The sequence below is a fragment of the Molothrus ater genome, chromosome 6 (assembly GCF_012460135.2).
Source record: "Molothrus ater isolate BHLD 08-10-18 breed brown headed cowbird chromosome 6, BPBGC_Mater_1.1, whole genome shotgun sequence".
Taxonomy (NCBI): Eukaryota; Metazoa; Chordata; class Aves; order Passeriformes; family Icteridae; genus Molothrus; species Molothrus ater.
In genome coordinates, this window is record NC_050483.2 from 57815486 (window position 1) to 57838824 (window position 23339).

General features: G+C 53.1%; 3 protein-coding genes across 3 annotated transcripts; all 3 read right to left on the bottom strand.

Annotated features, from left to right (window-relative positions):
- Positions 1–5978: 5978 nt before the first annotated feature.
- On the bottom strand, positions 5979–7538 carry LOC118687360 (inositol 1,4,5-trisphosphate receptor-interacting protein-like 1). The gene has a single exon (XM_036384285.1). It carries the CDS (start codon positions 7536–7538, stop codon positions 5979–5981), a length of 1560 nt encoding a protein of 519 aa, XP_036240178.1.
- A 4507-nt stretch (positions 7539–12045) lies between these two features.
- LOC118687361 (inositol 1,4,5-trisphosphate receptor-interacting protein-like 1) lies at positions 12046–13593 on the bottom strand. Its single transcript, XM_036384286.2, has one exon. It carries the CDS (start codon positions 13591–13593, stop codon positions 12046–12048), a length of 1548 nt encoding a protein of 515 aa, XP_036240179.2.
- A 4540-nt stretch (positions 13594–18133) lies between these two features.
- On the bottom strand, positions 18134–19681 carry LOC118687362 (inositol 1,4,5-trisphosphate receptor-interacting protein-like 1). The gene has a single exon (XM_036384287.2). It carries the CDS (start codon positions 19679–19681, stop codon positions 18134–18136), a length of 1548 nt encoding a protein of 515 aa, XP_036240180.2.
- Positions 19682–23339: the final 3658 nt, after the last annotated feature.

The following is a 23339-nucleotide window of genomic DNA, read 5'->3' on the forward strand; positions in this document are numbered from 1 at the left end:
CTCCTGCTAACGGGCCTGGGCACCCCAGGCCTGCTTGGTCTCAGCACAGGCTGGAGCAGGAAGAAATGATTACCTGGCTTCAGAGACCCCTGAGACAAGCATAGATGATGAGTATGCAGAGAAGGCACAATCAGCACTGCACAGCTGCTTCTCTCAGCCATCAATCACAGAAAATTCAAATGTAACTATTTGGGTTTTGGGTTTTTGTTCTGTTTTGTTTGAAGCTTTTTCCCCCCCAGGAAAACGTGTGGCATTTGCCATATTGTACACCTGGATTTGAGTGGTCCATTCTCAGTGCTGCCTACATGGAACTCAAAATTGTGCCTTTGCACATCTCTTTCCCCTGTTACGATGTTTCAGTTCAAGGCACTGATGTGTAACAGCTTTTCTCTCCTCTCACTTTGAGCTCAGGAGCTGGGAGAGCCACCCACCCCCCTCCCCTGCTCTAGGTTGACCCTGGGAGGGTTCTGCAGCAGTGTAAGGTGGCATGGTGCCAGTGGCTCAGCTGCCAGCACCAGTGCCAGCCAATGTGGAAGGCTCATCTGTATGGAATGAGTCAGCTCACAGCTGCCAGCAGCTGGGCTGTGTCCTGCCCCACATTCTTCCTGCCATCAAGTCAGAGGCTGCAGCAGATGGCAGAAGGGGAAGCTAAAGGGACTTCAGCAAATCAAATCTTCTTCATGCGTGGGTTCTTTCTGTCGTCATCTGCTCCCATTGGCAGCTGGGCAAAACCTTGTCTGAAAGTAATAAAGCCCTGAAAAATATTGCAATAGTTTTAAATACGTATAATTTGCACCATAATAATACTGTAATAACTCCATTGTATGACCAACGACATTGAAACAACACAGGGTCATAACAGTGGCACACCAGCTTCTTCCATTCATTGTTACATGAAACAGTGATTCCTGAAGCATGTTGTTTGGAAATGAGCGACTTTCCCACCATTTCCTACATTTTTTGTGTTCATGTCATTTTCATCTGCTTGGCAAACGCGGTTTGGGATTGATTTGGCTAAGAGATTTTCTCTATTGCTTGGTTCAGCTGGGTTTCAGATTAGTGCTTCCTGTGATCTGCCTTCAGCTTGACCAACATCTCTTGCAGCCTGGAACTCACCTCAGAGTGGTCAAAGAATGTGAATAGGGACCAGAGACATCACAGCCTTTTCTGGAGGCAGCTCCAACCTTGGCAGAAGTAAAACAACCTATGACCTCCTGGCATGAGGCTTTCCCACAACCACTGATCCCACCAAAGCCAATTCTCCTGCTCCAAGGCTGAAGATGAAGATGAGGAGAGCACAGGAAAAGCAGCTGCATAATGTTGAGCACTAGAGTGAAGTTGCTATTAATGACTTTACGAAATGACATTACAAAATACTCTGGATTAAAACCGGCTCCCCATCACAGTAGTATGGAATTGTTTAAGTTGAAAAAGTTCTCTAAGACTGTAGAGCGTCCAACCACAAACCTGACACTGACAAGTCCACCTTGAAACCATGTCCCCAAGTGCCACATTCACACATTCCTTAAGAGCCTCCAGACATGACAATACCATTAATTCCATGGGCAGCCTTAACAACCCTTAATAACCCTTTCAGAGGAGAATTTTTTTCCTAATACCCAATCTAAGCTTCCCCTGGCACAACTTGAGGCCATTTCCTCTTGTCCTGTCCCTTGTTCCCTGGAAGCAGAGCCTGGCCCCGACCTGGCTACTCCACCCTTCTATCAGGGATTTGTAGAGAGCAAGAAAGTCCCCCCTGACCCTCCTCTTCTCCAATCTCAGCCCCTCCAGCTCCCTCAGCTGCTCCTCATCACACCTGATCTCCAGACCCTGTCCCAGTTCCCTTCCCTGTGCTCAGCCCTTTGGGACCTGTTGCAGCATTCCACGCTCCACACAGGCATGTTTTTATCTAACCCTTGCTAGCTCTGAGTGGGAGATTAACCCCTTTTCTTTGCAGTGACCTAACTTGCAGTCTGATTGCTGGCTCTGCTTGTTTCCTTGCATTTTGCATCACCCCCACAAAAGAAAATATCACCATACGAAAGAAATCGCTGCTAGAGGGGAGTAGAGAAAGTCAGCAAGTACTTTGTGGGCAATTCTGTCCTTTATTCATCTGTGGGTGTGATTTGGGCTAGCCAAAGGATTGGAAACGGCTGCTTCCCTCTTCCCCTGCTCAGAGTGCTTTAACAAGACAAGGAACCAACTAGAAACAAGGGAAGATTGACGGCTGCTTCCCTCTTCCCCTGCTCAGAGTGCTTTAACAAGACAAGGAACCAACTAGAAACAAGGGAAGATTGACGTTCTGGAGAGCGCAAGCACGTCTGCAGCCATTCACTTGTTACACTTCTCCAGGACCAGAGTGGAATACATAAACCTCTGGCTCCAGCTAGAGGCCACTCACGGCTGGGTTGCTAAGCTGAACAGAGCTCTCCTTAGGAAGTATCACTCTGCTCTGTTAAGGTGTGTGGTAGAACAGGCCCAGTATTTCAGAGGGAATGAGAAGACCAGAGAACATAGAAATTGCTTGCTTCCCAGGAAGTGGCTGAACACTGCTCGTCTGTGAGAAGTAGACATTAAATGTTTTTTTCTCCTTTACTTCTCTGTGCACAAACTCTGTTTTTTCACCTTAGACAAAACTGAGTACTTGTTCTCCATCTTATTTTCTCTCCCCTGTCCCCCTAGGAAGGGAAGTGATTGAGTGGCTCGGTGAACACCTGGTATTCAGCCAAGGTGAACCCACTACAGCCATCTTAAAAAAGGGTAGAAAGGAACACTCTGGAAATGACCAACATGTCAGCCTCACCTCTGTTCCTGGCAAGATCACAGATCACATCCTCCTTGAAGCTATGCTAAAGGCACATGGAAAACAGGGAGGTGATTAAGGACAGCCAAGCGTAAATCCTGCCTGACCTACCCAGTGGCCTTCTGTGACAGAGCCAGAACATGAAGGGACAAGGGAAGGGCTACAGGAGTCATTTATCTGGACTTCTGTAAAGCCTTTGCCATGATCCCCACAACATCTTATCTATATTAGAGATGGACTTGATGCCTGGACTGCTGGATGGATAAGAAATTGCATGCACGGTGCTTCCAGAGGTCAACAGCTCATAGTCAGGAGGGACATGGGTGACCAGTGGTGTCCCCCAAGGGTCTATTCTGGGAGCAGTGATTCTTAATATCTTCATTAATGCTGTAGACAAAGGAAGCGAGGGCATCCTCAGAAGATTTGCTGATATCACCAAGCAGAGTGGAGCAGTAGCCACACCTGAAGGATAGAACACCAACCACAGAGATGTGGACATGCGCAAGGAGTGAAACCATGGAAATCTCATGTGGTTTTAAAAAATCTAAGTACAAGGCCCTACACCTGGTTAAGGGTAGGCCCCAGGATACATCAAGGCAGAGTCTGGCCCATGGGCACAAAGAGGGTGGGAGGAGATCCTGCCTGACCATGTTGGATCTGCCTGTTGGGTCTGCCTGAGGGAAGTCAGGCTGTAGCTGCAGCCATGTGTGCCCCTATATCTGTGCCCGGCTGTAGAGAGCTTTTTGGATAATTGGTTAGCTGAGAAAGGCCATTTCGATGTGATACCGATGGATAAGGATAGGGGAAAAAAAGCTGGGAATTATGTAACCGGTGTCCAATCACTGACAAAGGTCATAGTGACCTTCGCTGAAATGGGAAGACGGGGAAGAAAGTCGCTTGCCAGAAAATGTAGATATCCTAGGTAGAGAAGCTAGAAGAATGCAAACATAGAAACAAAATAATCATTAGAGCATAGAAGTAGGTGTGGTTCATCTAAGTGTGCTTTAACCAATAATGAGCTCAGCTTTTGCAATATGTATAAGCTTCATTAACACCAATATAAATATGTGTGAGCTTTCAATAAACTTTGGGATTTGCCATTCACGCATATTGTATGAGGCATTTCTTCCGCCGTTCACGACACCCGGCACTGCCGGCCCTGCTGCCCTGCTCCCAGAGCCCTGTCTCCGGGCAGAGCCGCTCCCTGGCCGGGCACAGCCCCATGGGCTGCTCCCTGCTGCGGCCTGGGCCGGCCCCAGAGCCGGCTCCCCCTGCGGCTGGCCCCGGGCCGGCCGCGTGTCCCCAGCCGGCTGTGCCCGGGCAGCTGCCTCAGCCGTGAGGGCTGCAGAGCTGCGGGAGCCCAGGCCTCTCTGCCGGCCGCCCTGCAGAGCTCCCAGCTCCAGCTGGCAGGGCCTCGGTGCCCGCCCTGTGCCCTCCCACACGCACAGACAGCCCAGGCCCCACTTGCTGCCCTCATGGCGGCACTCCTGGCCCCAGCGCTCTCCAAGGCCTTCTCCAGGGGCGCCTTCCTGCGGCCTTTCAGTCCCTGCCCGGGAGCCAGCAGAGACCTGCACAGGGGCTCTTGGCAAGGGCCCTCAGGGACAGCGCCAGGGCCAGTGGCTTCCCAGCGACACAGGACGGCCTTAGGCTGGAGATGGGCAAGGAATTCTGGCCTCAGAGGCTGCTGAGGCCTGGCCCACGCTGTCCACGGGAGCTGTGGCTGCCCCATCCCTGGCCGTGTTCCAGGCCAGCTTGGATGCGCCTTGTGGCAACCTGGCCTGGCGGAAGGTGTCCCTGCCCTTGGCAGCAGGGCTGGAACAAGACAATTTCTAAGGACCCTTCCAAGCCAAGCCATTCTGGGATTCTGTGATCTGAGGGGTTGGCTTGGCTTGGCTTAATTTCTGCTTAGAGCCAATTCAGCACTCTCAGTTTGGTTGACTTCAAGGCGTCTGTTCAAGATCCCAGATTCACAGTGGGTGACATTTACCACTACTCTAGGCCTTGCTGAGATCAATAAAGTCTTGCACACAGCAGATCCTGTAAAATTGCATTTTATTGAAACAAGAGCAAAGAATTTTCCAGCTCACCGCTCTTAAGTGCGCTAACTATAGGGCATATATATGGTTCTTAACAGATAGCAACAGTAGATATGGCTATATATGTATCTAAAAATTGCATGAGTAACGTAATATATTCTAATATATTATAGGCATGGGGTAATATATACAGGCATAGGGTATATAATACATATTACACAGTTCTATTCAAATCTAATTTTAACAGCATGTATATATCATATGTATCTTATCTATGTTAGAAATACCTCTCTTTTATGGAACACCTTCCAGACATAAACATACTAAAACCAACAATATGTGTCATAACAGATAGTGACACTAAATATGGCCTCTACTGTTAGTATTTACACATAATTACAGATTCAACTCTTTAAAATTACTTTTTATCCTGACATCATAACTACACATTTCATATATTTTATATTATTTCTCTTAGTATATTGTTTTGGTTGATGGTAGTTTAGTAGTATATCTAATTTATAAATATTATAGTCTATAATAGGAATACACTATATATCTATGAAATAAAAATCTGGATTCCTTCGTATACAAAATTTCCGGCCAGCTCCAACGCCGTTGTTCCAACGCTGACGTCAAGATGTCCCTTCCAGGAACATAGAGAGACTCCATCCGTTGACTGATCCTCGGCCAGCAGCGCCCGCTTTTTCTCTTGGTCCTTTTTGCCCCATTTTTTTTCTCTTTCTCTGTCCCACATTCACACTACTTCCACGCTCTAGATTTTGCCCCTTTTCAAAGGCCAGGAAAGACTGCATGTTGCAGGTCGGCTTTGGAGGCTTTAGCCCTGCACGTGTTCTCTTCATGTGCTTTTTCAGGCATGGGAGAGTAGTGGTAAGCAGGGCTGAATGCGGTCTGGGTGCTTTTTTTGGAAAATGAAATTACAGAAAGACCTGGTATAAAACCACCCAGGGCCCTCCACCTGCTGAGGTGGCAGGAGAGCCAGTGGGACCTTCAGCAGAGCCTTTGCACGCAACCTCTTCTCAGGCAAATCTGGACTGCAAGGTGGTTCTCTGCTGCCAGCTGTGAACAGCACAAGCACAGCTCTGTGCTCACAGCCATGACTCCTCCCCTTCATAGGGTCAATCTTCAGCAAGAAGGATTCTTTCGTACCACCTTCTCAGAACCCGGTACTCATGGATGGCCTGGGCGTGGGCATCCGGCTGCTGCGCCAGGCGAAGGAGAAGATTGTACGTCCCACACGTTTGAACATCTGCAGGTACATGGATGTGCTGAGGGAGCGTCGGGTTCCCCACAATGAAGTGGTTGAGGCGTTTGGCTCGCACACAGAAGCGCAGGCTCTTGATGATATCCTGCAGTCGTTCTAGGAGGTCTCTCCTGCACCACGATGAGACGGGTCTGACATTGAGCAGGTGCATGACAATGGTCTTCATGGTGTAGGTGGAAAAGCTGAAGCCCAGCGGAAGTCGGGTGAAGAACTGCAGGCATTTCAGGTGCAAGCTGTCAGGAGGCGCCTGCCTGGCAATGTGCTTGAAGAATTCAGCCTCTGCCACAGCATAAGACTCGGGCCAGATTGTGCTTGCTGTGTGGGCCTCTCTGGTCTGGCTGCTGACGAAGACGGCTGAGTCGTCTCTCCGCACCCCGAAGAGCATCTCAATCCTGAAGCTTTCCCTGCCGTTGGTCACCTTGAATTGGCAGGAGCGCGTGGAGGGCAGCAGCACTAAGTGCCAGTTGTGTGACTGAGGCAAAGCTGGCCAGATTGCTCTCACCAGCTGGTAGAACCAGCGGGCAGTTTTCTGCACGTCCAGGTAGGAGCCGGTGCACAGGGTGTGCAGGAGGCTGGGACCCTGATTCCTCCTCAGCTCCTCCTCAGGCTGGTGCAGGAAGCACAGCATGTCCTCAGCCTGCTGCTCCCTCCTGCAGGTGCACTCCAGCTGCACGCGGACACGGAAGTTCCTCACGGGCCTCTGCCCTGCACTGTCCAGCTCCAGGTGGAAGCTGTGGCCTCGGGGAGGAGTCATGGGGATGAGCACGCGGTACACCACGTCCTCCTCACGGGGACTCCAGCCCTCAAAGGCACTGCCCACCCCGATGGCTCGTTGCAGGACTGGGTAGAAACTGTTTGACAAGACGTGTCCAAAATAAACCGTGTAATTGTCCATCAGGTTAGTTGTCCACTGACAGCCTCTCTGCAGGTCCTGTACAGGCCACCGGATGCGCTGCATTATAAGTCGTCCAACGCGATCGTCAGAATCATCTTCTACTTGGACTGCAATTGCAACATCGTTGTTTGCTGCAATTTCAGCCTCATTGACAGCTTCGTTTCCAACATCGTCTTCTTCATTTGCAGCAACATTGCCCGCTTCCTCTTCATTTGCACCACGGTTTTCTTCTTCATCCTCCTCTTCATCCTCCTCTCTCCTCAGGCTGCTTTTCCACCCAATAAACCACAGGACCAAGATGTAGACCAGGAGCACAGCAACAGCTAAGAGCAGCAAGAACTGCACCTGCTGCTGGCTATGCCGCTCCACCTCCTGCTCCAGCTGAAGCCTCTCCCGTTCCAGGTGTTTGGCACGCACTTCCATGCGCAGACGTGTTTCCTCATCCAATCCCTCAGCCACGGGCTGTGGGTACTGGATGAGGCTTTTCAAGACCGTGAAAAAGAATGCCATGGGATCCATGGTCTGCAGGAGGAGGGAGAGAAGTCTGTGAGTGGGGCGGGGAGGGAGGGAACTGCTGCTTGCTGGATAGAGGCCAGGATCCTCAGGGATCTGGGCGTAGGAAGCACAGGGCCACAGACAGCATGCAGGCAGCAAGGCCTGTCTCAGTGCCCCAGCAGCAGCAGCAGCAGCAGCCACCCTGTGGCCTGCCCAAGGCTCTCCCATGGGGGGCTGTCCCTGCATGCAGAAGGAGAACCCAGCCCCAGGTGCAGCATTTCTGCCCCAGCCCTTGTTCCCAGTCCAGCCTCCCCGCCACGTGTGTACTCACCGCTTGCCAAAGCAATGCAGGGCCAGCGTTACCTGCTGGGGCCTTTTAGAGCTGCCCCCATTGTGACACGTCCCCCGTGACGTCACACGTGTCACAGCATGTCACAACCCAGCCAGCCCCACCCTTTTGCCCTGAGCCAACTCCTGGCTCAGGCACTCAGAGTGGCCCTGGTGTACTGCTTAGGGCTGCCCTTGCTGGGGGAAGCTTTTCCAAAGGATTTCCCATTGTTCTCTCTTTTTGTCATTCTTTTCATCGGCCCTTTACTGGCAATCTCATAGACATCCCTGTTGGAAGGCACCCTTGAGGATCATTGACTCTAAGCTTTGACTCCTCACTGGTTGAGCTATACTGAAATCTAGGTGTCAGCGCGGTTGAAAACGTCCCTGAAGATCACACAGTGCAGCTGCAAACTTAACACTGCCTACTGCTCCAATCAGCCAGGTCCCCAAATGCCACATCAACAAGACTGTTCTACCTCTCTGAGGGTGGTCACTCCGAGCCATTTCCCTAGGCAGCCTGTTCCCAAGCTTGACACCTTTTGCTTGAGGGAATATTTCCTAGAGATGCAATCGAAACCTCCCCTGGCGCAACTTGAGGTCATTTTCCTCTGCTCATACTGTGTGTTCCCTGGGCTGATAGAATGACTCCCACTAAGCTACAACCTCCCTTCTGGGGCCATCTGCATCGTGTCTGGCATTTGAGCTGTGAAACCAGCTCCTGGCAGGGGAGAGAAACGTGGGGCTTTTGCACTGCACTTCCCGTGGGACAGAATGGGTTCTCAGTGGGCAGAAGAATTTCAGGTTGCCCGGAAGGGTTTCCATGTGAGGAGAACCTTTGTGCCAAAACCATCAGCCAAGGGAATCCATGGCCTTCAGAGCAGAAGGAAAAAGCAGAATTTTCCTTGTAGAGAATTGAAAGGTTAGGAGTGAAAGTCAGTGCGGGAATGTCTCCGTATGTCCGTGTGGATTTTGCTAACCTGCAAGGCCAGAGTGTCAAGAGGGGTCTCAGCAGCCAAGAAATGCCCTCTTGCTCTGGGGCCTTCCATGGCACGGGCGGCACAAGGGAGAGAGCCCTTGCGTGGCCTTTGCCTTCAGCAAGGCCCCAGTGTGGGCAAACCCTGAATTCCCTGTGGAAGCAGCTCAGATTTACACCACCCAGCCTGAGGGATGCCAGAGGACAGACAAGGCCAACAAAGGTGCAAGTGCAATGCAGCTTAGGCTACAGCTTTCTGCCCTTGTGTCTCTGGAGCCTTGGAGGGGAAGGCCGTGTGCCTGGCAGTGACTTTCACCAGCTCTCCTGCTAACGGGCCTGGGCACCCCAGGCCTGCTTGGTCTCAGCACAGGCTGGAGCAGGAAGAAATGATTACCTGGCTTCAGAGACCCCTGAGACAAGCATAGATGATGAGTATGCAGAGAAGGCACAATCAGCACTGCACAGCTGCTTCTCTAAGCCATCAATCACAAAATATTCCAACATTACTCTTTGATTTTGGGGACTTTGTTGTGTTTCATTTAAAGCTTTTTCCCCCCCAGGAAAACGTGTGGCATTTGCCATATTGTACACCTGGATTTGAGTGGTCCATTCTCAGTGCTGCCTACATGGAACTCAAAATTGTGCCTTTGCACATCTCTTTCCCCTGTTACGATGTTTCAGTTCAAGGCACTGATGGGTAACAGCTTTTCTCTCCTCTCACCTTGAGCTCAAGAGCTGGGAGAGCCACCCACCCCCCTCCTGTGACACAGCCTGAGCCTTCAAGTCTTCTGCAGCAGTGTAAGGTGGCATGGTGCCAGTGGCTCGGCTGCCAGCACTGGTGCTCGCCATGGTGGAAGGCTCATCTGTACGGAATAAGTCAGCTCACAGCTGCCAGCAGCTGGGCTGTGTCCCACTCCACATTGGTCCTGCTATCAAGTCGCAGGGCACAAACCTAACACAGACAAGTTCAACTCGCAACCATGTCCCCGAGTGCCGCTGCCACACATTGCTGAAGTGGCTCAAGCAAGGACAATTGCACCAATTCCTCGGGCAGCCACTCTTGTCCTCTCCCTTGGTTCCTGGGAGCAGAGGCTGGCCTGCACCAGCCCCACCCTGCTGTGTGGGAGCTGCAGAGAGTGAGAAGGCTCCTGCGTGATCCTGACTGTGGCTGCAGCCATGTGTGCACCTGTGTCTGTGCCCGGCACTGCCGGCCCTGCTGCCCTGCTCCCGGAGCCCTGTCCCCGGGCAGAGCCGCTCCCTGGCCGGGCACAGCCCCATGGGCTGCTCCCTGCTGCGGCCTGGGCCGGCCCCAGAGCCGGCTCCCCCTGCGGCTGGCCCCGGGCCGGCCGCGTGTCCCCAGCCGGCTGTGCCCGGGCAGCTGCCTCAGCCGTGAGGGCTGCAGAGCTGCGGGAGCCCAGGCCTCTCTGCCGGCCGCCCTGCAGAGCTCCCAGCTCCAGCTGGCAGGGCCTCGGTGCCCGCCCTGTGCCCTCCCACACGCACAGACAGCCCAGGCCCCGCTTGCTGCCCTCATGGCGGCACTCCTGGCCCCAGCGCTCTCCAAGGCCTTCTCCAGGGGCGCCTTCCTGCGGCCTTTCAGTCCCTGCCCGGGAGCCAGCAGAGACCTGCACAGGGGCTCTTGGCAAGGGCCCTCAGGGACAGCGCCAGGGCCAGTGGCTTCCCAGCGACACAGGACGGCCTTAGGCTGGAGATGGGCAAGGAATTCTGGCCTCAGAGGCTGCTGAGGCCTGGCCCACGCTGCCCACGGGAGCTGTGGCTGCCCCATCCCTGGCCGTGTTCCAGGCCAGCTTGGATGCGCCTTGTGGCAACCTGGCCTGGCGGAAGGTGTCCCTGCCCTTGGCAGCAGGGCTGGAACAAGACAATTTCTAAGGACCCTTCCAAGCCAAGCCATTCTGGGATTCTGTGATCTGAGGGGCTGGCTTGGCTTGGCTTAATTTCTGCTTAGAGCCAATTCAGCACTCTCAGTTTGGTTGACTTCAAGGCGTCTGTTCAAGATCCCAGATTCACAGTGGGTGACATTTACCAGTACTCTAGGCCTTGCTGAGATCAATAAAGTCTTGCACACAGCAGATCCGTAAAGTTGCATTTTATTGAAACAAGAGCAAAGAATTTTCCAGCTCACCGCTCTTAAATGTGCTAACTATAGGGCATATATATGGTTCACAACAGATAGCGACAGTAGATATGGCTATATATGTATCTAAAAATTGCATGAGTAACGTAATATATTGTAATATATTAGAGGCATGGGGTAATATATACGGGCATGGGGTGTATAATACATCTGATACAGTTCTATTCAAATCTAATTTTAACAGCATGTATATATCATATGTATCTTATCTGTGTTATAAATATCTCTCTTTTATGGAACACCTTCCAGACATAAACATACTAAAAGCAACAATATGTGTCACAACAGATAGTGACACTAAATACGGCCTCTACTGTTAGTATTTACACATAATTACAGATTCAACTCTTTAAAATTACTTTTTATCCTGACATCATAACTACACATTTCATATATTTTATATTATTTCTCTTAGTATATTGTTTTGGTTGATGGTAGTTTAGTAGTATATCTAATTTATAAATATTATAGTCTATAATAGGAATACACTATATATCTATGAAATAAAAATCTGGATTCCTTCGTATACAAAACTTCAGGCCAGCTCCAACGCCGTTGTTCCAACGCTGACGTCAAGATGTCCCTTCCAGGAACATAGAGAGACTCCATCCGTTGACTGATCCTCGGCCAGCAGCGCCCGCTTTTTCTCTTGGTCCTTTTTGCCCCATTTTTTTTCTCTTTCTCTGTCCCACATTCACACTACTTCCACGCTCTAGATTTTGCCCCTTTTCAAAGGCCAGGAAAGACTGCATGTTGCAGGTCGGCTTTGGCGGCTTTAGCCCTGCACGGGTTCTCTTCATGTGCTTTTTCAGGCATGGGAGAGTAGTGGTAAGCAGGGCTGAATGCGGTCTGGGTGCTTTTTTTGGAAAATGAAATTACAGAAAGACCTGGTATAAAACCACCCAGGGCCCTCCACCTGCTGAGGCGGCAGGAGAGCCAGTGGGACCTTCAGCAGAGCCTTTGCACGCAACCTCTTCTCAGGCAAATCTGGACTGCAAGGTGGTTCTCTGCTGCCAGCTGTGAACAGCACAAGCACAGCTCTGTGCTCACAGCCATGACTCCTCCCCTTCATAGGGTCAATCTTCAGCAAGAAGGATTCTTTTGTACCACCTTTTCAGAACCCGGTACTCATGGATGGCCTGGGCGTGGGCATCCGGCTGCTGCGCCAGGCGAAGGAGAAGATTGTACGTCCCACACGTTTGAACATCTGCAGGTACATGGATGTGCTGAGGGAGCGTCGGGTTCCCCACAATGAAGTGGTTGAGGCGTTTGGCTCGCACACAGAAGCGCAGGCTCTTGATGATATCCTGCAGTCGTTCTAGGAGGTCTCTCCTGCACCACGATGAGACGGGTCTGACATTGAGCAGGTGCATGACAATGGTCTTCATGGTGTAGGTGGAAAAGCTGAAGCCCAGCGGAAGTCGGGTGAAGAACTGCAGGCATTTCAGGTGCAAGCTGTCAGGAGGCGCCTGCCTGGCAATGTGCTTGAAGAATTCAGCCTCTGCCACAGCATAAGACTCGGGCCAGATTGTGCTTGCTGTGTGGGCCTCTCTGGTCTGGCTGCTGACGAAGACGGCTGAGTCGTCTCTCCGCACCCCGAAGAGCATCTCAATCCTGAAGCTTTCCCTGCCGTTGGTCACCTTGAATTGGCAGGAGCGCGTGGAGGGCAGCAGCACTAAGTGCCAGTTGTGTGACTGAGGCAAAGCTGGCCAGATTGCTCTCACCAGCTGGTAGAACCAGCGGGCAGTTTTCTGCACGTCCAGGTAGGAGCCGGTGCACAGGGTGTGCAGGAGGCTGGGACCCTGATTCCTCCTCAGCTCCTCCTCAGGCTGGTGCAGGAAGCACAGCATGTCCTCAGCCTGCTGCTCCCTCCTGCAGGTGCACTCCAGCTGCACGCGGACACGGAAGTTCCTCACGGGCCTCTGCCCTGCACTGTCCAGCTCCAGGTGGAAGCTGTGGCCTCGGGGAGGAGTCATGGGGATGAGCACGCGGTACACCACGTCCTCCTCACGGGGACTCCAGCCCTCAAAGGCACTGCCCACCCCGATGGCTCGTTGCAGGACTGGGTAGAAACTGTTTGACAAGACGTGTCCAAAATAAACCGTGTAATTGTCCATCAGGTTAGTTGTCCACTGACAGCCTCTCTGCAGGTCCTGTACAGGCCACCGGATGCGCTGCATTATAAGTCGTCCAACGCGATCGTCAGAATCATCTTCTACTTGGACTGCAATTGCAACATCGTTGTTTGCTGCAATTTCAGCCTCATTGACAGCTTCGTTTCCAACATCGTCTTCTTCATTTGCAGCAACATTGCCCGCTTCCTCTTCATTTGCACCACGGTTTTCTTCTTCATCCTCCTCTCTCCTCAGGCTGCTTTTCCACCCAATAAACCACAGGACCAAGATGTAGACCAGGAGCACAGCAACAGCTAAGAGCAGCAAGAACTGCACCTGCTGCTGGCTATGCCGCTCCACCTCCTGCTCCAGCTGAAGCCTCTCCCGTTCCAGGTGTTTGGCACGCACTTCCATGCGCAGACGTGTTTCCTCATCCAATCCCTCAGCCACGGGCTGTGGGTACTGGATGAGGCTTTTCAAGAGCATGAAAAAGAACGCCATGGGAGCCATGGTCTGCAGGAGGAGGGAGAGAAGTCTGTGAGTGGGGCGGGGAGGGAGGGAACTGCTGCTTGCTAGATAGAGAACATGATCCTCAGGGATCTGGGCGTAGGAAGCACAGGGCCACAGACAGCATGCAGGCAGCAAGGCCTGTCTCAGTGCCCCAGCAGCAGCAGCAGCAGCAGCAGCAGCAGCAGCAGCAGCAGCAGCAGCAGCAGCCACCCTGTGGCCTGCCCAAGGCTCTCCCATGGGGGGCTGTCCCTGCATGCAGAAGGAGAACCCAGCCCCAGGTGCAGCATTTCTGCCCCAGCCCTTGTTCCCAGTCCAGCCTCCCCGCCACGTGTGCACTCACCGCTTGCCAAAGCAATGCAGGGCCAGCGTTACCTGCTGGGGCCTTTTAGAGCTGCCCCCATTGTGACACGTCCCCCGTGACGTCACACGTGTCACAGCATGTCACAACCCAGCCAGCCCCACCCTTTTGCCCTGAGCCAACTCCTGGCTCAGGCACTCAGAGTGGCCCTGGTGCACTGCTTAGGGCTGCCCTTGCTGGGGGAAGCTTTTCCAAAGGATTTCCCATTGTTCTCTCTTTTTGTCATTCTTTTCATCGGCCCTTTACTGGCAATCTCATAGACATCCCTGTTGGAAGGCACCCTTGAGGATCATTGACTCTAAGCTTTGACTCCTCACTGGTTGAGCTACACTGAAATCTAGGTGTCAGCGCGGTTGAAAACGTCCCTGAAGATCACACAGTGCAGCTGCAAACTTAACACTGCCTACTGCTCCAATCAGCCAGGTCCCCAAATGCCACATCAACAAGACTGTTCTACCTCTCTGAGGGTGGTCACTCCGAGCCATTTCCCTAGGCAGCCTGTTCCCAAGCTTGACACCTTTTGCTTGAGGGAATATTTCCTAGAGATGCAATCGAAACCTCCCCTAGCGCAACTTGAGGTCATTTTCCTCTGCTCATACTGTGTGTTCCCTGGGCTGATAGAATGACTCCCACTAAGCTACAACCTCCCTTCTGGGGCCATCTGCATCGTGACCGGCATTTGAGCTGTGAAACCAGCTCCTGGCAGGGGAGAGAAACGTGGGGCTTTTGCACTGCACTTCCTGTGGGACAGAATGGGTTCTCAGTGGGCAGAAGAATTTCAGGTTGCCCGGAAGGGTTTCCATGTGAGGAGAACCTTTGTGCCAAAAACATCAGCCAAGGGAATCCATGGCCTTCAGAGCAGAAGGAAAAAGCAGAATTTTCCTTGTAGAGAATTGAAAGGTTAGGAGTGAAAGTCAGTGCGGGAATGTCTCCGTATGTCCGTGTGGATTTTGCTAACCTGCAAGGCCAGAGTGTCAAGAGGGGTCTCAGCAGCCAAGAAATGCCCTCTTGCTCTGGGGCCTTCCATGGCACGGGCGGCACAAGGGAGAGAGCCCTTGCGTGGCCTTTGCCTTCAGCAAGGCCCCAGTGTGGGCAAACCCTGAATTCCCTGTGGAAGCAGCTCAGATTTACACTGCCCAGCCTGAGGGATGCCAGAGGACAGACAAGGCCAACAAAGGTGCAAGTGCAATGCAGCTTAGGCTACAGCTTTCTGCCCTTGTGTCTCTGGAGCCTTGGAGGGGAAGGCCGTGTGCCTGGCAGTGACTTTCACCAGCTCTCCTGCTAACGGGCCTGGGCACCCCAGGCCTGCTTGGTCTCAGCACAGGCTGGAGCAGGAAGAAATGATTACCTGGCTTCAGAGACCCCTGAGACAAGCATAGATGATGAGTATGCAGAGAAGGCACAATCAGCACTGCACAGCTGCTTCTCTAAGCCATCAATCACAAAATATTCCAACATTACTCTTTGATTTTGGGGACTTTGTTGTGTTTCATTTAAAGCTTTTTCCCCCCCAGGAAAACGTGTGGCATTTGCCATATTGTACACCTGGATTTGAGTGGTCCATTCTCAGTGCTGCCTACATGGAACTCAAAATTGTGCCTTTGCACATCTCTTTCCCCTGTTACGATGTTTCAGTTCAAGGCACTGATGGGTAACAGCTTTTCTCTCCTCTCACCTTGAGCTCAAGAGCTGGGAGAGCCACCCACCCCCCTCCTGTGACACAGCCTGAGCCTTCAAGTCTTCTGCAGCAGTGTAAGGTGGCATGGTGCCAGTGGCTCGGCTGCCAGCACTGGTGCTCGCCATGGTGGAAGGCTCATCTGTACGGAATAAGTCAGCTCACAGCTGCCAGCAGCTGGGCTGTGTCCCACTCCACATTGGTCCTGCTATCAAGTCGCAGGGCACAAACCTAACACAGACAAGTTCAACTCGCAACCATGTCCCCGAGTGCCGCTGCCACACATTGCTGAAGTGGCTCAAGCAAGGACAATTGCACCAATTCCTCGGGCAGCCACTCTTGTCCTCTCCCTTGGTTCCTGGGAGCAGAGGCTGGCCTGCACCAGCCCCACCCTGCTGTGTGGGAGCTGCAGAGAGTGAGAAGGCTCCTGCGTGATCCTGACTGTGGCTGCAGCCATGTGTGCACCTGTGTCTGTGCCCGGCACTGCCGGCCCTGCTGCCCTGCTCCCGGAGCCCTGTCCCCGGGCAGAGCCGCTCCCTGGCCGGGCACAGCCCCATGGGCTGCTCCCTGCTGCGGCCTGGGCCGGCCCCAGAGCCGGCTCCCCCTGCGGCTGGCCCCGGGCCGGCCGCGTGTCCCCAGCCGGCTGTGCCCGGGCAGCTGCCTCAGCCGTGAGGGCTGCAGAGCTGCGGGAGCCCAGGCCTCTCTGCCGGCCGCCCTGCAGAGCTCCCAGCTCCAGCTGGCAGGGCCTCGGTGCCCGCCCTGTGCCCTCCCACACGCACAGACAGCCCAGGCCCCGCTTGCTGCCCTCATGGCGGCACTCCTGGCCCCAGCGCTCTCCAAGGCCTTCTCCAGGGGCGCCTTCCTGCGGCCTTTCAGTCCCTGCCCGGGAGCCAGCAGAGACCTGCACAGGGGCTCTTGGCAAGGGCCCTCAGGGACAGCGCCAGGGCCAGTGGCTTCCCAGCGACACAGGACGGCCTTAGGCTGGAGATGGGCAAGGAATTCTGGCCTCAGAGGCTGCTGAGGCCTGGCCCACGCTGCCCACGGGAGCTGTGGCTGCCCCATCCCTGGCCGTGTTCCAGGCCAGCTTGGATGCGCCTTGTGGCAACCTGGCCTGGCGGAAGGTGTCCCTGCCCTTGGCAGCAGGGCTGGAACAAGACAATTTCTAAGGACCCTTCCAAGCCAAGCCATTCTGGGATTCTGTGATCTGAGGGGCTGGCTTGGCTTGGCTTAATTTCTGCTTAGAGCCAATTCAGCACTCTCAGTTTGGTTGACTTCAAGGCGTCTGTTCAAGATCCCAGATTCACAGTGGGTGACATTTACCAGTACTCTAGGCCTTGCTGAGATCAATAAAGTCTTGCACACAGCAGATCCGTAAAGTTGCATTTTATTGAAACAAGAGCAAAGAATTTTCCAGCTCACCGCTCTTAAATGTGCTAACTATAGGGCATATATATGGTTCACAACAGATAGCGACAGTAGATATGGCTATATATGTATCTAAAAATTGCATGAGTAACGTAATATATTGTAATATATTAGAGGCATGGGGTAATATATACGGGCATGGGGTGTATAATACATCTGATACAGTTCTATTCAAATCTAATTTTAACAGCATGTATATATCATATGTATCTTATCTGTGTTATAAATATCTCTCTTTTATGGAACACCTTCCAGACATAAACATACTAAAAGCAACAATATGTGTCACAACAGATAGTGACACTAAATACGGCCTCTACTGTTAGTATTTACACATAATTACAGATTCAACTCTTTAAAATTACTTTTTATCCTGACATCATAACTACACATTTCATATATTTTATATTATTTCTCTTAGTATATTGTTTTGGTTGATGGTAGTTTAGTAGTATATCTAATTTATAAATATTATAGTCTATAATAGGAATACACTATATATCTATGAAATAAAAATCTGGATTCCTTCGTATACAAAACTTCAGGCCAGCTCCAACGCCGTTGTTCCAACGCTGACGTCAAGATGTCCCTTCCAGGAACATAGAGAGACTCCATCCGTTGACTGATCCTCGGCCAGCAGCGCCCGCTTTTTCTCTTGGTCCTTTTTGCCCCATTTTTTTTCTCTTTCTCTGTCCCACATTCACACTACTTCCACGCTCTAGATTTTGCCCCTTTTCAAAGGCCAGGAAAGACTGCATGTTGCAGGTCGGCTTTGGCGGCTTTAGCCCTGCACGGGTTCTCTTCATGTGCTTTTTCAGGCATGGGAGAGTAGTGGTAAGCAGGGCTGAATGCGGTCTGGGTGCTTTTTTTGGAAAATGAAATTACAGAAAGACCTGGTATAAAACCACCCAGGGCCCTCCACCTGCTGAGGCGGCAGGAGAGCCAGTGGGACCTTCAGCAGAGCCTTTGCACGCAACCTCTTCTCAGGCAAATCTGGACTGCAAGGTGGTTCTCTGCTGCCAGCTGTGAACAGCACAAGCACAGCTCTGTGCTCACAGCCATGACTCCTCCCCTTCATAGGGTCAATCTTCAGCAAGAAGGATTCTTTTGTACCACCTTTTCAGAACCCGGTACTCATGGATGGCCTGGGCGTGGGCATCCGGCTGCTGCGCCAGGCGAAGGAGAAGATTGTACGTCCCACACGTTTGAACATCTGCAGGTACATGGATGTGCTGAGGGAGCGTCGGGTTCCCCACAATGAAGTGGTTGAGGCGTTTGGCTCGCACACAGAAGCGCAGGCTCTTGATGATATCCTGCAGTCGTTCTAGGAGGTCTCTCCTGCACCACGATGAGACGGGTCTGACATTGAGCAGGTGCATGACAATGGTCTTCATGGTGTAGGTGGAAAAGCTGAAGCCCAGCGGAAGTCGGGTGAAGAACTGCAGGCATTTCAGGTGCAAGCTGTCAGGAGGCGCCTGCCTGGCAATGTGCTTGAAGAATTCAGCCTCTGCCACAGCATAAGACTCGGGCCAGATTGTGCTTGCTGTGTGGGCCTCTCTGGTCTGGCTGCTGACGAAGACGGCTGAGTCGTCTCTCCGCACCCCGAAGAGCATCTCAATCCTGAAGCTTTCCCTGCCGTTGGTCACCTTGAATTGGCAGGAGCGCGTGGAGGGCAGCAGCACTAAGTGCCAGTTGTGTGACTGAGGCAAAGCTGGCCAGATTGCTCTCACCAGCTGGTAGAACCAGCGGGCAGTTTTCTGCACGTCCAGGTAGGAGCCGGTGCACAGGGTGTGCAGGAGGCTGGGACCCTGATTCCTCCTCAGCTCCTCCTCAGGCTGGTGCAGGAAGCACAGCATGTCCTCAGCCTGCTGCTCCCTCCTGCAGGTGCACTCCAGCTGCACGCGGACACGGAAGTTCCTCACGGGCCTCTGCCCTGCACTGTCCAGCTCCAGGTGGAAGCTGTGGCCTCGGGGAGGAGTCATGGGGATGAGCACGCGGTACACCACGTCCTCCTCACGGGGACTCCAGCCCTCAAAGGCACTGCCCACCCCGATGGCTCGTTGCAGGACTGGGTAGAAACTGTTTGACAAGACGTGTCCAAAATAAACCGTGTAATTGTCCATCAGGTTAGTTGTCCACTGACAGCCTCTCTGCAGGTCCTGTACAGGCCACCGGATGCGCTGCATTATAAGTCGTCCAACGCGATCGTCAGAATCATCTTCTACTTGGACTGCAATTGCAACATCGTTGTTTGCTGCAATTTCAGCCTCATTGACAGCTTCGTTTCCAACATCGTCTTCTTCATTTGCAGCAACATTGCCCGCTTCCTCTTCATTTGCACCACGGTTTTCTTCTTCATCCTCCTCTCTCCTCAGGCTGCTTTTCCACCCAATAAACCACAGGACCAAGATGTAGACCAGGAGCACAGCAACAGCTAAGAGCAGCAAGAACTGCACCTGCTGCTGGCTATGCCGCTCCACCTCCTGCTCCAGCTGAAGCCTCTCCCGTTCCAGGTGTTTGGCACGCACTTCCATGTGCAGACGTGTTTCCTCATCCAATCCCTCAGCCACGGGCTGTGGGTACTGGATGAGGCTTTTCAAGAGCATGAAAAAGAACGCCATGGGAGCCATGGTCTGCAGGAGGAGGGAGAGAAGTCTGTGAGTGGGGCGGGGAGGGAGGGAACTGCTGCTTGCTAGATAGAGAACATGATCCTCAGGGATCTGGGCGTAGGAAGCACAGGGCCACAGACAGCATGCAGGCAGCAAGGCCTGTCTCAGTGCCCCAGCAGCAGCAGCAGCAGCAGCAGCAGCAGCAGCAGCAGCAGCAGCAGCCACCCTGTGGCCTGCCCAAGGCTCTCCCATGGGGGGCTGTCCCTGCATGCAGAAGGAGAACCCAGCCCCAGGTGCAGCATTTCTGCCCCAGCCCTTGTTCCCAGTCCAGCCTCCCCGCCACGTGTGCACTCACCGCTTGCCAAAGCAATGCAGGGCCAGCGTTACCTGCTGGGGCCTTTTAGAGCTGCCCCCATTGTGACACGTCCCCCGTGACGTCACACGTGTCACAGCATGTCACAACCCAGCCAGCCCCACCCTTTTGCCCTGAGCCAACTCCTGGCTCAGGCACTCAGAGTGGCCCTGGTGTACTGCTTAGGGCTGCCCTTGTTGGGGGAAGCTTTTCCAAAGGATTTCCCATTGTTCTCTCTTTTTGTCATTCTTTTCATCGGCCCTTTACTGGCAATCTCATAGACATCCCTGTTGGAAGGCACCCTTGAGGATCATTGACTCTAAGCTTTGACTCCTCACTGGTTGAGCTACACTGAAATCTAGGTGTCAGCGCGGTTGAAAACGTCCCTGAAGATCACACAGTGCAGCTGCAAACTTAACACTGCCTACTGCTCCAATCAGCCAGGTCCCCAAATGCCACATCAACAAGACTGTTCTACCTCTCTGAGGGTGGTCACTCCGAGCCATTTCCCTAGGCAGCCTGTTCCCAAGCTTGACACCTTTTGCTTGAGGGAATATTTCCTAGAGATGCAATCGAAACCTCCCCTGGCGCAACTTGAGGTCATTTTCCTCTGCTCATACTGTGTGTTCCCTGGGCTGATAGAATGACTCCCACTAAGCTACAACCTCCCTTCTGGGGCCATCTGCATCGTGACCGGCATTTGAGCTGTGAAACCAGCTCCTGGCAGGGGAGAGAAACGTGGGGCTTTTGCACTGCACTTCCTGTGGGACAGAATGGGTTCTCAGTGGGCAGAAGAATTTCAGGTTGCCCGGAAGGGTTTCCATGTGAGGAGAACCTTTGTGCCAAAACCATCAGCCAAGGGAATCCATGGCCTTCAGAGCAGAAGGAAAAAGCAGAATTTTCCTTGTAGAGAATTGAAAGGTTAGGAGTGAAAGTCAGTGCGGGAATGTCTCCGTATGTCCGTGTGGATTTTGCTAACCTGCAAGGCCAGAGTGTCAAGAGGGGTCTCAGCAGCCAAGAAATGCCCTCTTGCTCTGGGGCCTTCCATGGCACGGGCGGCACAAGGGAGAGAGCCCTTGCGTGGCCTTTGCCTTCAGCAAGGCCCCAGTGTGGGCAAACCCTGAATTCCCTGTGGAAGCAGCTCAGATTTACACCACCCAGCCTGAGGGATGCCAGAGGACAGACAAGGCCAACAAAGGTGCAAGTGCAATGCAGCTTAGGCTACAGCTTTCTGCCCTTGTGTCTCTGGAGCCTTGGAGGGGAAGGCCGTGTGCCTGGCAGTGACTTTCACCAGCTCTCCTGCTAACGGGCCTGGGCACCCCAGGCCTGCTTGGTCTCAGCACAGGCTGGAGCAGGAAGAAATGATTACCTGGCTTCAGAGACCCCTGAGACAAGCATAGATGATGAGTATGCAGAGAAGGCACAATCAGCACTGCACAGCTGCTTCTCTAAGCCATCAATCACAAAATATTCCAACATTACTCTTTGATTTTGGGGACTTTGTTGTGTTTCATTTAAAGCTTTTTCCCCCCCAGGAAAACGTGTGGCATTTGCCATATTGTACACCTGGATTTGAGTGGTCCATTCTCAGTGCTGCCTACATGGAACTCAAAATTGTGCCTTTGCACATCTCTTTCCCCTGTTACGATGTTTCAGCTCAAGGCACTGATGGGTAACAGCTTTTCTCTCCTCTCACCTTGAGCTCAAGAGCTGGGAGAGCCACCCACCCCCCTCCTGTGACACAGCCTGAGCCTTCAAGTCTTCTGCAGCAGTGTAAGGTGGCATGGTGCCAGTGGCTCGGCTGCCAGCACTGGTGCTCGCCATGGTGGAAGGCTCATCTGTACGGAATAAGTCAGCTCACAGCTGCCAGCAGCTGGGCTGTGTCCCACTCCACATTGGTCCTGCTATCAAGTCGCAGGGCACAAACCTAACACAGACAAGTTCAACTCGCAACCATGTCCCCGAGTGCCGCTGCCACACATTGCTGAAGTGGCTCAAGCAAGGACAATTGCACCAATTCCTCGGGCAGCCACTCTTGTCCTCTCCCTTGGTTCCTGGGAGCAGAGGCTGGCCTGCACCAGCCCCACCCTGCTGTGTGGGAGCTGCAGAGAGTGAGAAGGCTCCTGCGTGATCCTGACTGTGGCTGCAGCCATGTGTGCACCTGTGTCTGTGCCCGGCACTGCCGGCCCTGCTGCCCTGCTCCCGGAGCCCTGTCCCCGGGCAGAGCCGCTCCCTGGCCGGGCACAGCCCCATGGGCTGCTCCCTGCTGCGGCCTGGGCCGGCCCCAGAGCCGGCTCCCCCTGCGGCTGGCCCCGGGCCGGCCGCGTGTCCCCAGCCGGCTGTGCCCGGGCAGCTGCCTCAGCCGTGAGGGCTGCAGAGCTGCGGGAGCCCAGGCCTCTCTGCCGGCCGCCCTGCAGAGCTCCCAGCTCCAGCTGGCAGGGCCTCGGTGCCCGCCCTGTGCCCTCCCACACGCACAGACAGCCCAGGCCCCGCTTGCTGCCCTCATGGCGGCACTCCTGGCCCCAGCGCTCTCCAAGGCCTTCTCCAGGGGCGCCTTCCTGCGGCCTTTCAGTCCCTGCCCGGGAGCCAGCAGAGACCTGCACAGGGGCTCTTGGCAAGGGCCCGCAGGGACAGCGCCAGGGCCAGTGGCTTCCCAGCGACACAGGACGGCCTTAGGCTGGAGATGGGCAAGGAATTCTGGCCTCAGAGGCTGCTGAGGCCTGGCCCACGCTGCCCACGGGAGCTGTGGCTGCCCCATCCCTGGCCGTGTTCCAGGCCAGCTTGGATGCGCCTTGTGGCAACCTGGCCTGGCGGAAGGTGTCCCTGCCCTTGGCAGCAGGGCTGGAACAAGACAATTTCTAAGGACCCTTCCAAGCCAAGCCATTCTGGGATTCTGTGATCTGAGGGGCTGGCTTGGCTTGGCTTAATTTCTGCTTAGAGCCAATTCAGCACTCTGAGTTTGGTTGAGTTCAAGGCATCTGTTCAAGATCCCAGATTCACAATGTATCACATTTACCCTTACTCTAGGCCTTGCTGAGATCAATAAAGTCTTGTACACTCCACATTCTGTAAAATTGCATTTTATTGAAACAAGAGGAAAGAATTTTCCAGCTCACTGCTCTTAAATGCGCTAACTACAGAGCATTAATATGGGATACAGGAGATAGCGACACAAGATAAGGCTTTACTTGTACGTAAATATTGTGTCATATATATAATATATCATATTCATATGGTATATAATATATATTATATAGCTTTTTTAAAATAGAACGTATCTAGCATATATATAATATGTATGTTTTATATGTAATAACTATATTTATT